At 50.1% G+C, this 15,997-nt stretch overlaps 1 protein-coding gene across 8 annotated transcripts in view; it reads right to left on the bottom strand.

Moving 5' to 3' along the window:
• RNF216 (ring finger protein 216) overlaps window positions 1-15,997 on the bottom strand; it is a 776,933-nt gene that overhangs the window by 601,817 nt on the left and 159,119 nt on the right. For all 8 annotated transcript variants that reach the window (XM_086940659.1, XM_086940658.1, XM_086940657.1 and 5 more), the window contains one exon: window positions 5,435-5,511. In XM_086940659.1, coding sequence (XP_086796785.1) covers window positions 5,435-5,511 — 77 coding nt within the window. The remainder of the gene's footprint in view (window positions 1-5,434; window positions 5,512-15,997) is intronic.

Raw genomic sequence — 15,997 nt, 5'->3', positions numbered from 1 at the left:
CCACTGAGAAAGTGTCAAACAGAAAACCTTCATCCACAGGGTCCGCATGGAGTTAGACATGGTTTGCTGCAGCCCTCTCAATCAGAGCATTGAAGGCTGCAGAGTCCTCTGTTGGAGAAGTTTTCGCTGCAAAAAGCTGCGGTTCGTGACCCGACTGAGGGTCCACCGGGTCGCCTCCAGCAGACCAAGGTTCGTTGACCTCCTCCGGATCCGAGTATGCTGGATAATTGTACTCGTCCCCCTCATCTCCGTCACCTTCCCCAGTGTTAGAACAAGTTGGTGAGAGTTCTAGATTTTGTGGAGATGCAGGCTCCCTAGGGGCAGAAGTACCAGCAGTGTCCAACTTCCTTTTGAGTGGAATACGAAAATGTTCCAACACCGGCTCCGTGGTGATTTTCCTCTTAAGGAGAGCGAGTTTGCCTGTGTCGTCGTCGATGACAACCTCTCGACGCTCCTCTTCTGCGAGTGGCTGTAGCCGAAGCTTCGACACTACCAATGACGCTTTGGTCGTCGACACCGGCTTCAAAGGCACCTCGTCCCCATGCTTTGGAGCGAATGCCTTCGGCGTCTTCTTCGGCGGCAGCGTGAAGCGGATCGGCGTCTGCGCCTTGGCCGTCTGCTGTGCAGGCTTCGGCACCACACTCTTCGGTTCCGGGGCCGCTGCATCCTTCCGAATTCGCTGGAGGGACTCAGTGACCTTCTTGGTTAAGGACGGTGAGGGCTGAACCGGCTCGAGCGATTCCTCCAAGGCCGGAGTCGGGTCGGCGAGTGAAGGCACGGTCTTCGGAGCCGACACGTCACCACCCTTTCCCTTGACGGCCGGAATCGGCGCAGCCAGAGCCTTGGGGTCGTCTTGACGCTTCTTCGAGGGTCTTTTTTGGTCGTCGACCTCGACCATCTTCGGCGCCGACGCGGCCGCGTCGGTCGTCTTTGCCTTCGGCTTCGACACCAGGGTCTTCGGGTCGGCCATCTTGGCTTGGCTCTTGATGTTGGCGGCCATTTTGGGCTTTTTTGGAGCCTCAAGTCCCGACAGTGAGACTTTCACTTTCGGTTTCGATACCGTTGGCGTGGTCCCCGGTGGTTTCACTTTCAGTTTCTTCACCAGGAGTGGCGCATCACCAATGTCCGTGGCCGGGCCCGTAGGCGGAGCCGTGGGACGAGTAGTAAGGTCTTGGGTAAGGCCCGAAGGCGATCCCTCGACCTGGGCCGTATCATGGGGATTGACCCCGGAGTCAGTCTGAGGGTGCTCCTCCTCTGAGCTATCCCCCACGGTGGCAATGGCCCCGTCGTCGTCCCCTACCTCTCCGACGCCTTCATCAAACTCCTCGTCCCCCGCGTCGTAGTTTTCATCGTCCGACGCTGGGCTGGAGTCCGAAACTTGTAGGAAGGTGTCGTCATCAACGTCTTCCTCGAAGATGTCGTCCGGCGGGGGCGCTGATAAGTGGGCCTGGAGTCTAGCGGCCCGACGAAGCTTGAGAGTTTTCTTGCACCGGAACTTTGAGCAGGCCATACACCTGGCCTCGTCATGGTCCGGCGACAGACATTTGTTGCACACTGGGTGCACGTCGAGGTGTGAATACTTTGAGGTGCACACCGGGCACCTCTTAAACGGAGTTCGTTCCATGGTAGTAGTCTGGAGCGTCGTGTAGGCCCGTCCGCGCCGACAGCACGCGGAGGGGTAGCAAGAGTTCGGAGCTGATGAAATAACAAACCCGAACGATGGACAATACCGACGCCAGTCCTAAAGACCTTTTGGTCTCAAGTTAGAAAAGTTAAACAACTATCGATTCCGACAGAGGGAACCGAAACACATCCGAACCCAATGGCGGAAAAAACAATCTGGGGATGGAGGCAATGCCCATGCGCACTGTAGTCCAGGGGAGGAGCCACCTATCTCGTGATACTTCGAAGACTCTTCCAGGACAGCAATGTGCAATCATCCGGACCCAACACTAGGTGGCGATCTATGCACAGATATGAATTCAGCAGCCCACATGCCTCGAACATATATTTATATCTTTCAGTGGGCTTGTATCTTACCATCCATTTGCATTCCTGTCTATAGCTGTTGTTTTTGGAGTCTTAGCCTCTCTGAAAACTAGGGAGCTGACGGTTTGTTTCTATAGCAATTGTGTGATTTTAATGCAGCAATTGGTCAGCCACGGAGCACAGCCAGTTTGAGGAATGTGAGGTTGCGAAGTCTTTCACGTCTTCTGGGAGGGTATCAGACAAAATCTGATTTAACAGCGCAGACTCCATTTTATACCAGGGTCGTGAAACTCGAGTGTTGTAAGAGGTATTAGTAGGGGGACTGAACATAACAGCATTATGATTAGACCATGTCAGAGATAATGAAGCATTAACTGTAAGAAATGGATTGTTTGAATTATCCCATCAAGGGTATGGCCTGCCAGGTGAGTAGAGTCCTGAACCAGTTGGGTTAAGACCCTACTGGCCAGTGTATCCACTAAATATTCCGTCTCTCTGTCAGCAGAGGCCTCAAGATGGAAATTAAAATCACCTAATAAGATACATTCCGATTGCTGGAGACAGGATTTTAATATTGAACACCCAGTTTGCTCAAACATAACTTTCAGGCCCGGAGGTCGATAAATTAGCAACCCATTGAAGGATTGATTTTTCCAGATTCAGATTTTAAAAGAGGGTAATTCACACTCCTCTCCTAAACAGGCCCCGGTGGTAATGATGGTGCCTTATTGTTACGGTAAACAACCACTAAGCCACATCTCCTTTTCAATAAGCGATCCAATCTAAACCAAGAGTGACCTGAAGGAATTGCTGTGACTAGATCTGGTCCTGAAGTAGAATCTGCCTATGTTTCCGTGACAAATGCTCTATTGATTGCTTGATGCTCTAGAAACTCTGCAAATTCAACTTTATTTTTAATTAAAGATCTGAAACTGATGAAGGTATAGATAATTCTACGATCTGTTGAATTATTTTCAGAGCTGGTAACATCTACAAGTACACAAGAGACAGCATTACTCAATATCTCCCTGCTAATAGCTAACAGATTATTACAACCCTAAAAGTACAGAATCCATATTAATGAAGTGGAGAAGTGTGGCTCACTGGTTAGAGCAGGCAGACCCTGAAGCAGAGGTCAGACCCGGGACCAGGGTTCGATTCCCGACGCGGCAGGGAATTGAGCTCAAATGTCCACGGACTCGATAATTCTCGCTTCGGTGCCTGACCTAATCATGGGTTCACACTCTGCAACTCTGGGCATTAAGCTTGCTTAATCTCCACAACGGCCCCCCGCGGCGGGATGCCTGGCTTTCACCTTGGGGATGCCCTGTAGGGGCTATCTCACAGGGAAAAACCAGGACGGGTTCCCAAGGCAAGCGCGGAGATACCCCTTCGGGGGTCGATTCTGGCGCTATATAAGAAATATAATAATAATAATAATAATAATAATGACATAGGGTTCAAAAACTATTGCAAGCATTTTCCCTACCGAGATAGGCGACCAGCTCCCTTTGAGTACACTAGTCTTTGGTTAGGTTGTGAATCAAATTGACGAGGAGTTCTGGTGACCGGAGTGGTCCGAGCCAACCGGGAACACTGGGGTTTGCCTTTGGCACGTAAGTGGCATCTCCCGCCGCGTGTACGCAATATGGTGTTCTCTAAATAGACCACCATCTTGGGTGCGTTTTAGCGCATCAAATACGATAACTGGCAAATCAAATAAATCAAAGATAAAATGCATTATAAACGAAAGTTAAAATCCCCTTGCACCAATGCAAATTTTTAATTACAGATGACATAACTGAACACCCGACTAGGATGGATAGGCAGAGACGGATACAAAATCAATTAAAAAAAATCTAAACATTGCAGATCTTCTTAACCTAATATTCAAAGCCTACGAGTTATCAAGCTCGGCAAGAGCTTAGCACATGACTTCGCTACAGAAGTATGCTACTTAACAAGCCCTGAACATCTATGTGAAGGCCTAATCATGTTTCTTAACTTCAGCAGAACTTACTTGCCACATTCTGCAGAGCGAGGGAACCCACTGCATGAGTTAAAAACTCCTATGTTTTCAGGAAACAATGACACAAAAGCACTCACAGCTATCTTACGTGAACTGCATACGGACAGGTTACAGATTAAACATTTACAAACAAACAAACCTAGTGATTAGGGTTGCTCCTAGCATTTGAGGCTATGCATACGTAGTATACAATGAAAGACGGACAACTTTCAAAGCATCCAGGTGACATCTAACACTTAAGTCCTACTGAGAATATACTCAGCCTAGTACAGAAAGCTATACTGTAACAACGCCCTTTGGCACAAGTGAAAACAAGTCATCATAGTTTCCTCCAAACCTACACTATGAGCAGAAATAAAAGAAAATATTCCTAATGCACACACTCTACACTTGTTTTGGGTGCGATAACATGTGCATATTCTTTAAAAGCCACAGTTCCTGATTCTACTTCAAAAGGATTTGACTCAGGCACTTATATTAAGCCGTCTGGACTTCTGTAACGGCCTGCTGATCTCGGCTAGTGATACTTCGATCAGCAGACTGCGGGTGGTCCAGAACACAGCGGCGTGACTAGTTCTCCCCTAGGATTGCCTCCCACCCTCTTCTCTTGCAGCTTCATTGGCTTCCAATACGTCAACGGGCAAAATTCAAAATTTGTTGTACCATCAATAAGGCGCTTTTTTATCTTGGTCCTATCTATCTTTCAAAGAAATTCATACCCTACTGTCCCTCTAGGTCTCTCCGCTCGGGCTCCAAACATCTCTTGGAGGATCCCAGAGTTAGGAGGGCAAGACTAGGGGGGGGGGGGAAGGCCCTTTTCTACCTTGCCCTAGTTATTGGAATGAGCTCCCCCTGCACTTGCGACAGTGCTCTAACCATCTATAATTTAGGAAGCTGCTTAAGACTCCTCTTTTTCGGTTTCTGATCTTAGCTGCAATTGCACTATACCTATGCTACGGGCCGAATCGCAGAGATACTCCTTCAGGAGTCGATTCTGGCGCTATATAAACAAACAAATAAAGTTGTAAAATTGTCCCTACCCTTCAACAGAAGAATTTTTGCAATATACACAATATTCTCCAATATTTTACCTATAAACGACTACAAGATCGTGTGCTATACCAATGGCTCTGCACAAATAAGGTCATTTATTATACATGACCAGATAAAGTGACCAAAGATGATTCTACTTAAAGTTTATGGCGAAGATATTGTGAAGAACTGGTAAACTAAACTGAGTCAAGAACCCAAATTTGCTCAATTCAATAAAGATATATATTCAGTAATAAAAACAGGGCATCACATTTTTGGGTTTGTTTGAGGAGGTACGAGAAGTATTAATAAATCTAACACAAATACAAATGTACAATTTCCACTTCAAATTATTAAAGAACACCAGCATAAGGTTCTACTTACACGTTCAAGTCAAAATATTTTTTCGATAAAATTAATTCCTCTACATACTCCTGCGTAACATCAGGGAATCTTACTGCCTATAAAAAGAAAGCAAATATATTATTCACTTAAAATAATTTACAACACTTCATCATTTATTTTAACACTCCAAATGAACTTATTAAGTTCCTGGGAAGAATCAGTAGATATTGGAAATGTTGAACCTAAAAGAAATTAATGGAACCTAAAATCGAAGAAGAATTTTTGTACCCATTGTATCAATTTCTCTTCAACAACCAGATAAGAAAAACAAAGGCCCAAAACCAAACACAAAACAAGCATTTGCAATGCAATAGGTCTTGCATTTATGCATGTTTGAACTATAGACATTGCAAATAACAATGCCTTTTATTTTTGTTTTCGTTATTAAAACAAATACAAAAACAAAACAAAGCTATTGTCATTTACAATGCCAATAGCTCAAACTCGCGTAAATGCGAGACCTATTAGCTATGCCAATGCTTGTTTTATTTCCTTTAAGAAAAATATTTTTTGTACGTTAAGAATTGCCATAGATCGATTGTCCGCATTTTCTTACGTACTCTGCAGGGTCCTGCCAAAGCCAGCTATGTCTCATACTTAAAGAAACAGCTTACCAAGTGCAAACCCCTTAGACTCGAGGCACACCACAGACACAGATCCAGACTTGCTTTAGGAATCAAGGTTAAGTTAACGTAAATAACGGCAGACAGGACTAATTTGATATCTTAGTTACAGAATGTTCCTAGCTACCAAATGGATGTACACAAGTCATGTACTATTTACCGACTAGCGCTGACAGTAACATAGAAGGGTTTGGAATGAAAGATCTGCTTGAATCCTCTATGCGCTGATGACGCACCGCCACTGGAAACCATGTGTTCGAGAAATGACAGGTTAAGCAGAACTAAACAATGTCATTACATGCTGAAATACTCCTCGGAAGAAAAGCTAATTACCCTGTTCAGTGTTGTACTTTCTTGAATTGTGATGTAAACTCAAATAGCTTCGAGAAGTTTCGTGGAATGTTCGACGGGTCAGGCACATGGGAATTATAGAACTTTAAAAATGAATACAGTATTTCAGATCGGTCAGATGGCACAGCGTTATGAGCAGGCGTGTCAGGAGTTGTTGCTGGGCCTGGGATAGCACACTTAAGATGGAGAGAGGAGATGTGACTGGAGAAAGAAAGACGAGGACCTTATTACTGGCAGAGGTAGAAAGAGTGGCTGCAGGAAACAAAAAACAGACAACTCAGAGGCCCGCAAGGTCAGGAAAGGGAAGGGAAGGGAAGGGAAGGGAAGGAAACGACGCGTGGCCGCGAGACGTGCTCTGTGGTTGGGGAGGGGCGGAGCGAGGCGCTTGGGAGAGCAAGCAAGAAGAAAGCCAGATGGCGCCTGATCACACGCTGTAAGGGTGCAGCGAAGAAAGCCAGATGGCGGCTGTGCACGTGCCTGCGTGCGTAACTGCAAGCTTTAGGCCACAAGCAAAAGCTTGTGGTCGGATTTCTAAAGCTCACTCACTAAATGTCTCGCCAGAGCAGCGCATGCGCTAGCTCAGGCGAGACCTAAAAAATAAGGAGCGAGGATAGCATTCAGATCCAACCGCGATTAGATCGAAGCCAATTTGAGATGGGAGTATTACGCGCGGTAACAGTGGCAAAGCTTCCACCCTGACACAGGAAACAAAACAAGAGCTGCAGCCGCGAGACGCGCTCCGTGGTGGGGGAAGGGCGTTGAAGCTAGAGCAAAACCGAGGCATAGAGCGTGCGGTTACGCACACAGGTACGAGCAGAGGCCAGATGGCAACTCTGTTTGTAACTGTGCGCGTAACCGCAGGCTCTATGCCACACAAAAAGCTGTGGTCGTCTTTTTAAAGCCCACTCACTAAATGTCTCGCCAGACAGCACATGCGCTGGCTCAGGCGAGACCTAAAAATACAGAATGTGTATTTGCTTGAAATGAACAAAGAGAAATCGATAATCTCTCGGTCTCACTCTTTCAGCCTCTGTCCCCTCCCTCTTTTACCCTCTGTCCACTCCCTCTTTCACCCTCCGTCTTCCTCACTCGTTCACCGTCTCCCTTGTACTCCCTCCCTCTTCACCCTCGGTCTCCGTCTCCCTCCCTATGCCTCCCTCTTCCCCCTCTGTCTCCCTGTTTCACCCTCTGTCTCCCTCCCTCCCTCCCTCCCTCTACCTCCCTCCGTCACCCTCTGTCACCTCACTCACCCTCGTGTGTGGCAGCCCGGCAGAGACAGCTTCCCGGCACATACACAGCCGTACTTCACAGGTCTTTAAAAGACCATTTATTTGCTAATGAGGCATTGTTGTATTTCACCTCTTAGCGCCCCTGCAGCTCCACTCTGCCTATCACTAGAATCGCCCGACCCCCAGAGAGCAGAGTCTCTCGGAGTCAGCGCTGCCGCAGGGGTGTTTGCTGACACGGTTTAAAAAAACAACAACAAAAAAACACAGGTGCAATGGCTGCAAGGTCCATGGGCTGCCAAGGAAGGCTTGCTGGGCCGTACTATGAGGACCCATGGTCTAGACTAAGGCCAGGCCCTACAATATCGTACACGGCTAACTCCCCAATGGACACCCACCCACTCCCAATTTTATTTCTTTGTAATTCATTTTCCCAGTCCCTCTGGAGTCTCTTGGGAGACCTGTGGGATCACAGTAACACCATCAATTTCTTTTTACATTTTAGGTCTGGTGGGGGTCCCGCTGGAGTTGCTCCACAAGCGCTAGGGAGTCAGGGTATCCCTACCCTGAGCCCTAAGGTCTTTTCTAGGTCACAGCCTACCAGACAGCTCAGCTGTCTGGTTTCTAAATACATCTTAGGGACTTTCAGAAAGTTGACCTAGGAATGCATTCGCCGGCAGATTACCACTGACATTGTGGTTTGTGACTCACATTTTCTGGCTTTCAATTTGCTGGCTTTTTTTTGCTGTAGGCTCTCCAGTATTACTTTTTCCATACCGTTGCTTAAACCGTGCTTACTGTATTGTTCCACAAACTCGCTCTCTGTAAACAGGCCTTTAAATCATGTTCTGGTCACATTTGCTGTGCATTCAAAGATAGAGATTAAATGTCAAGGTGTGTCTTCCAGGGAGCTCAGTGCTTATTTTTGTTTCTCGGACTTGAAAGTGAGAGGATATATGTGACATTCATGCTGGCTCTGGAAAAGTGCCTGAGAAGGGCTTCACAATGTTAATTCTTTTTCTAGCAAATATCAAAATTTAAATATCTGTAAGTGAACTTTGCTGACAATCAAATAATATACTAGGTGATGACATTTCCCCACATTGTTTGTGCGTTGTATATGTTTTATCAGTAAGACTGTATGACAGTGCAACTGTTATGGGGATTTCAATTGAAGATTTTTTGTCTAATGACCGTACACTACCATACCACCCATACTCAGTTGCCCCACTTTATTCTACTCTGCTCCGCGCCACGCCACTTTACTCCACTCTTCTATGCGCCACTGCTCTCAACACCACTCCACTCTGTAATACTGCTCTCTGCACAACTCCACGCCACTCTATTCTGAAACAATCTACTCTATTCCACAGCACTTTATGCCACTCTGCGCCACTCCACATCACTGCAATCAATGCTGCTTCACTCTAATCTATGCCACTTCTCTATACACCACTACTACTACATGCCACTGCACTCTACCCTGCACCACTCCACTTCACTCTACTGTGAAACAATCTACCCAAAGCCACTGCACTCTACTCTGAAACGTTCTACTCTATGCCACTGCACTGTACACCACTATGCTGCGCCACTCTACTTTAAACCACTGCAATGTAAGCCAATTCACTCTACACCACTTTACTCAAAACCAATGCACCCTATGCCACTGTACCTACTCCAAGTACTTTGCACCACTAGACTTTATGATGTTATACTCTACATTCTATTCTATGCCACTGCATGCTACATCACTCTACACAATTGCGCTCTACGTCACTGCACTTTCCTCTGCACCACTCGACTGGACCATTTGACTCTGCACCACTCAACGCCACTGCCCTCTTACCTGAAGCATTCCACTCTGCATCCCTAAACTCTGCCACTTCACTCTACGCTACTCTGCAACATTGCTCTCTGCAACTCTACTCTGTCTCGCTTCACTCCACGTCACTCTAAGCCAAGCCACTCTAATCTACTCTACACCACTGCACTCTACGTCATTTCACTCTACTCTGAAACAATCTACTCCATGCCACTGCAGTCTATTCCACTCTGCACCACTCCACACTCACTATTCAACACCGCTGCACTCTATGCCACAGCAATCTACACCAGTGCTCTCTACGCCACTGCACTCTATGCCAATCTACTTTCCAACACTGCACGCCACTACACTCTGCACACTACTATACTCTATGCCATCGCACTCTACTCTATGCCAATGCATTCCACGCCAATCCTCCATATCACTGCACTCTACCCTGCAACATTCCACTCACGCTACTGCACAATACGCCAATGCACAATACGCCACTGCAATCAACGCTGTGCCACTCTGCACCACTGTGCGCTACCCTGAACAACTCCACTTTGAAACAATCCATTCCACACAACTGCATTCTATGCCACTGCACTCTAAACCACGGCACCGTATGCCACTGCACCTATGCCAAATACTTTGCACCACAGCACTTTACGCCACTAGACTACTACATTCTAATCCATGTAATGTAATGATGATACTTGTAAAGCGCACTGTTACCCCATCTCGGGGTGTCCTGGCGCTGAAGACCGCTGGGGAACCCGTCCTGGCTTTCCCTGTGAGATGGTCCCTTCTGGGTATCTCCAACGTGAAACCAGGCATCCCTGCGTCTGTGGGGGGCCGTTGTAGAGATGAGGCAAGCTTAATGCCCAGAGTTGCCGGGTGTGATCCCTGGTTAGAGTAGGCACCGAGGCGAGAATTATCGAGTCCGCTGACCCTGGTCCACAACCCTGCTGCGTCAGGAATTGAACCCTGGTCCCAGGCCGTTCTCTGCTTCCGGGTCTGCCGCCTCTAACCATTGAGCCACACCACTCCACTATGTCCCTCAATGCTATGTCACTTAACACCATTGCACTTTATTTCACTGCACTGTACATCACTATTCTACACATCTCTCTATTCTACACTGCACTCTACATCACTGCTCTCTGAACAACTCTTCTTTGCACCACTCTACGAACTTGCACTCTACTCTGCATGACGGCACTCTATGCCCCTGCACTCTACGCTACGCCATTCAACTCTATGCCACTCTACTGTACTCTATGCCACTACACTCTACCCTGCACGACTGCATTTTACCCTGCACCACTCCACTCTATACCCCCTTACTCTACTGCAATCTACTCTATGCCACTGCTCTATTCTACTCTACGTCCCTCCACTCTATGCCAATGCACTATACACCACTTTAATCATAACCATGCACTCTATGCCAAATTACTCTGCACCACTGGCTTTATGCCACTTCACTCTAGGGTACTGTACTACATTTCACTCTACGACACTCCAATCCTCGATTATCTATGTTGTTCTTCCCTATTAAACTGTGCTCCACTGATACTCCACTACACTCTATGCCACTCCACTCTACAATACTCTAATTCACTCTTCAACACTACTCCATTATGATGCTCTACACAACTCACCTATGCCACTTTACTCCACTCTATGGCACAGTACTCCATGCCACTCCACACTGACCATCTACTCCGCTCCATGCCACTCAACAGAACACCCTCTACGCTACTCCACTCTACATCACTCTACAACACACTATGCTACTCCACGACACTCTACTCCCTACACCACAATACTGTACACTACTCCATGACACTCCACTCCACTGCACTGCACTGCACTGCACTGCACTCCTCTCCTCTCCTCTCCTCTCCTCTCCTCTCCACACCACGCAACTGTACGCCACTACACTCCACCTTATGACACTCCACGCCACTCTCCTTTACCCCACTAACTTTTAGTTAACCCTAGATATCAGTTCGCAGAACGGGGAGTATGGGTGGGGCGTTAGGGAATCTAACACTAACTGCCGCTTCTTACAGATATATCGCTACCAAAGGTAAGTAACCTGTGCATCTGAAAGAAACAGGCTAGTGTTAGATTCCTTACCTTAGAATAGATACCCCAGCAATAACAACCCCGGTGGGGAGTCTGCGAACCAAGATCACGCCAGAAAGTCCTGGAGAACGGAACGGCCGAAAAAGCCATCTCTCCGGACTTGGCTGTCCAGGCAGTAGTGTCTAGCAAACGTGTGCAGCGAGGCCCACGTAGCTGCCTGGCAGATGTCCTGCAAGGGGACTCCCCGACCCAGGGCAGTAATAGCTGCCGTGGCCAGAGTGGAATGGGCGCGCAGCCCAACAGGAGGCTCCTTTTTCGCAAAGGAATAGCAAACCTCGATGCACAAGACGACCCACCGAGAGATGGTCCGCTTGTGCACCGCCCTTCCCTTCTTAGCGCCCACGTAACCAACAAAGAGCTGGTCGTCCACTCGGAACTGGCGTGTGCGGTCTAGATAAAAGGAGAGCGCACGTTTTGGGTCCAGACGGTGGAGCCTCTCTTCCTCTTTCAAGGGATGCGGAAGCGGAAAGAAGGTGGGCAAGGTGATGGACTGCCCGATATGAAAGGCTGTAACCATCTTGGGCAGGAAAGAAGAACAAGTCCTTAGAACAACCTTGTCCGGATGGACAGAGAGAGGAAAGGAGATTTAGAAGAGAGAGGAAAGGAGATTTAGAAGATAGAGCCCGGAGCTCACTTACTCTCCTGGCAGAGGTGATGGCAACCAGGAATGCAGTTTTAGGAGTCAGAAGACGAAGAGGACAGTTCTGTAATGGTTCAAAGGGGGCGCACATCAGATACGTTAGTACAAGATTCAAGTCCCACTGAGGCATCACGAAGGGAACAGGAGGAAACATGTGTGTGATGCCTTTCAAGAATCTATTCACAACAGGGGACTTGAAAAGAGAAGGCTGATCAGGAAGCCTCGAGAAGGCTGAAATGGCCGAGAGGTAGCCCTTGATAGTGCCCAGAGCAGAGCCCTGCTGGGCAAGAGAAAGAAGGAAGAGGAGAACCTCTGAAAGGGGGGCAGACAGTGGATCCACAGCCTTTGCTGTGCACCATGCCACAAATGTGTTCCACCTGCAGGCGTATACCGTTTTTGTGGAGGGATGCCTGGCTGCCAGAATCACATCAGACTTCAGGAGGCAAGTCAAATGGCCTCAACTGTCGCCGCTCAATCTCCACGCATGTAGGTGGAGACTGGACAGGTTCAGGTGGAGGACCGTCCCCTTCTGCTGCGACAGAAGATCCTCCTGAAGAGGCAGACAAATCGGGGGGATCGACTGACATGCTGAGTAGCTTGGGATACCAGAATCTTCATGCCCAGTCCGGAGCCACAAAGAGGACTTGGGCCCGGTCTCGCCTGATCTTCAGCACTCTGGGCAGAAGTGGCATATGCGGAAAGGCGTACAACAGACCGCAGCTCCACTTGCGACGAAAAGAGTCTCCGAGCGAGTGCCGCCTTGGAGATTCCAACGCACAGAACTGATGACATTGCGCGTTCTCTTCTGTGTCAAATAGATCTAACCAAGGCTCTCCCCACTGCTGAAAGAGACCTTGCACCACGTCCGAGTTTAGACGCCATTCGTGATCCATCATGCACCGACTGCTGAGTTCGTCCGCCCTGGCGTTCAGGGAACCTGCCAGGTGTTGAACCACCAGGGTGATGCCCTGGCGTTCCAGCCATGTCTAGAGGCGCAGAGCCTCCTGACAAAGGGAACACGACCCCACCCCGCCCTGTTTGTTGCAGTACAACATGGCGGTGGTGTTGTCCGTGAACCACCACTACAGTTCCCCGGACAGAGGGAAGGAATGTCTTCAGTGCAAGCCGGATCGACCGCAGCCCCAGAGGCCTCTGATCTCCGCCTCTCCCATGTGGCCCCCCCAACCCAGGAGGGATGCATCAGTCACCACTACGTGCTCCGGTTGGGAATGGGAGAGGGAGAGGGATCTGCCGCTACCCAATCGCGGTCCGTGAGCCACTACTGCAACTGTCTGGCAGTGCCCTCCGAGATCAGGACGTGGTCGGACAGGTTACCCTGATGCTGTGCCCACGGAAACTTCAGGTCCCACTGCAGAGCCCGCATCCGCCACCTGGCGTGATGCACCAGTAGGATGCAGGAGGCCATCAGCCCCAGGAGCCGCAGCGTCAACCAGACAGAGACCTGGGATAACGGCTGAAAGATCAGAATCGGAGCCTGAATATCCCGAACCCGCTGCTCGGTGGGATAAACCCGAAAATGCGCCAGGTCCAGAACCTCTCAGATGAAGAGGAGCTTCTGAGAGGGGCACAGGTGTGACTTCGGCACGTTGATGGAGAACCCCAGCAGGTGCAGGACGTCGGCCGTAGTCCTGAGGTGGGAGATGACTGTCTGGGGTATGCCCGCTTTCAACAACCAGTCGTCGAGATAGGGGAAGACTGGAACCCCTGATCTACGCAGATGAACTGCGACCACCGTCATCACTTTCGTGAACACCCGAGAGGCGCTGGTAAGGCCGAAGGGGAGCACGGTAAACTGAAAGTGCTCGTGGCCTACCGTGAACCGCAGGTAGCGCCGGTGGGCCGGCAGGACGGGGATGTGGAAATAAGCATACTGCAAGTCCAACGCCACCATCCAGTCTCCAGGATGTAGGGCAGCTAAGACCTGAACCAATGTCAGCATCTTGAACTTCTGCTTCCGGAGGAAGCAGTTGACATTCCGGAGATTCAAGATAGGGCGTAGACCTCCTTTGCCCTTCTTGGGAACCAGAAAGTAGTGGTAACAACAACGACACCCTACTTCAGGCCCAGGAACGTGCTCAATGGCCCCCTTGGCCAAGAGGGCCATAACTTCCTCTTGTAGAAGTTGCAAGTGATCCCCGACACGCAGTCGTACTGCGGTGGCATGGCTGGAGGGGTCGCCTCCAAGGGGAGGGAGAAGCCCCTTCGGACGATTTGCAGAACCCACCTGTCTGACGTGATGGTACGCCAGTGGAGGAGGGGATGGAGAACCCTGACCCCACTGGCCTCGAATAGACCTGAAAGCTCGAACTAGGAAGGCTTTGAGGCAGATGCTGCGGGAGCGGATGTGGACGGACCCTGCCGTTGTCCCCCGGCACCGGCACGACGGTTGCCACATCCGCGTTGAGGTTGGTTCTGCGGTCTGTGGCTAGCTGGACGTGTGGGGGCGCCCCTTCCTTGGCCACAAAAGGGGCGAAAAGCAGAAGTTTGCTGGCGCTGGCCTAGGCGTCCTTAAAACGCTCTAGCACACTATCCGCTTTGTCGCCAAAGAGGCGACAGCCATCGAAGGGCATGTCCATGAGTGTGGCCTGGACATCCCCCAAGAAGTTGGCAGACCTCAGCTAGGCGTGGCGACGAATCGCCACTGTCGCGGAAATCGCCCTGCCCAGCGAATCTGTGGTGTCAAGTTCACATCGAATCGAGTACCGTGCTGCATCCCGCCCTTCCGCCAGGGCTTGGGCGAGCAGTGTCCGGGCCTCCTCCGGACACTGTGGCAGTACGTTCGCAACCGTACCCCACAGAGAGTGGGTGTAACGGCCCAAAAGGCAGGCGGTGTTGACAGACCGCAGGCCCAACCTCAAGAGGAGAACAGTTTCTTCCCAAACAGATCATACCTTTTGGATTCCCGATCCGGAGGGGCGGTCTGGAATGCGGTCTGGGACGTAGAGGTCTGAATCACCAGGCTCTCTGGGTGGGGTGAACAGACAGAAAGCAGGAGTCGCCCGGAGCCGGGCGGTGGGGTCGGGCCACGTTCCGATCCACAGGGAGGCCTGTAGAGGGCTTAGAGCAGGTGCCCATCAGAACGTCGGTGAGGGCTTTGTTAAACGGCAGTAGAGGCTCTGAGGAGCTTGCCTGCGGTTTGAGCACCTCAGTGAGGAGGATGGTCCTCACGGCCGCGACAGGGAGCTCAAGAGCCAAGGCCTTGGCTGCCCTGTTAGACACCACGCTACAAGTAGCCCCCTCCTCCGAAGCCACGGAGGGAAGAGATGAATCTAGTGTCAGGTGAAGTGTCCAGACCACTGCCCCCCCCCCCCAGCTTATCTGCCCAGTCCTGGCTTAACTGACACTGCTGTGTCAGAGGGTCCTCAGACCCCTCCCAGTCCTCCTAGTCATCTATCTCCTGTAAACCAGGCAAAAATGATGGAGCCGGGTCATAGGTGAAGTGTTCACCCATCAGCGGCGGAGACGGTGCCGTGTGGCGCCGTTCTGGCGTGGCACCCAGACCAGGGATGAAACCAGAGCCGGTTTCGCCCGAAGACCGCACCGGGAGCGTCATCATCAGGGTCGGAGCCAGCGTAGGAGTCGTGAGGTCGACTGGCGACGACCCAGATCCAGGCCTGGATCCCGTGGGGCCCTGCGGCATCGGGACTGGAGTCGACAACGGCGCCGGGGCCGAAGCACCCGACGGAGCCGGAGCCGGTGGCACGCAAGGGCTCCCAG

Source organism: Lissotriton vulgaris, chromosome 10 (genome assembly GCF_964263255.1).
Source record: "Lissotriton vulgaris chromosome 10, aLisVul1.2, whole genome shotgun sequence".
NCBI classification, from domain to species: domain Eukaryota; kingdom Metazoa; phylum Chordata; class Amphibia; order Caudata; family Salamandridae; genus Lissotriton; species Lissotriton vulgaris.
The sequence above is the reverse complement of the archived record's forward strand: the minus strand, read 5'-3'. Positions and strand labels throughout refer to the sequence as shown.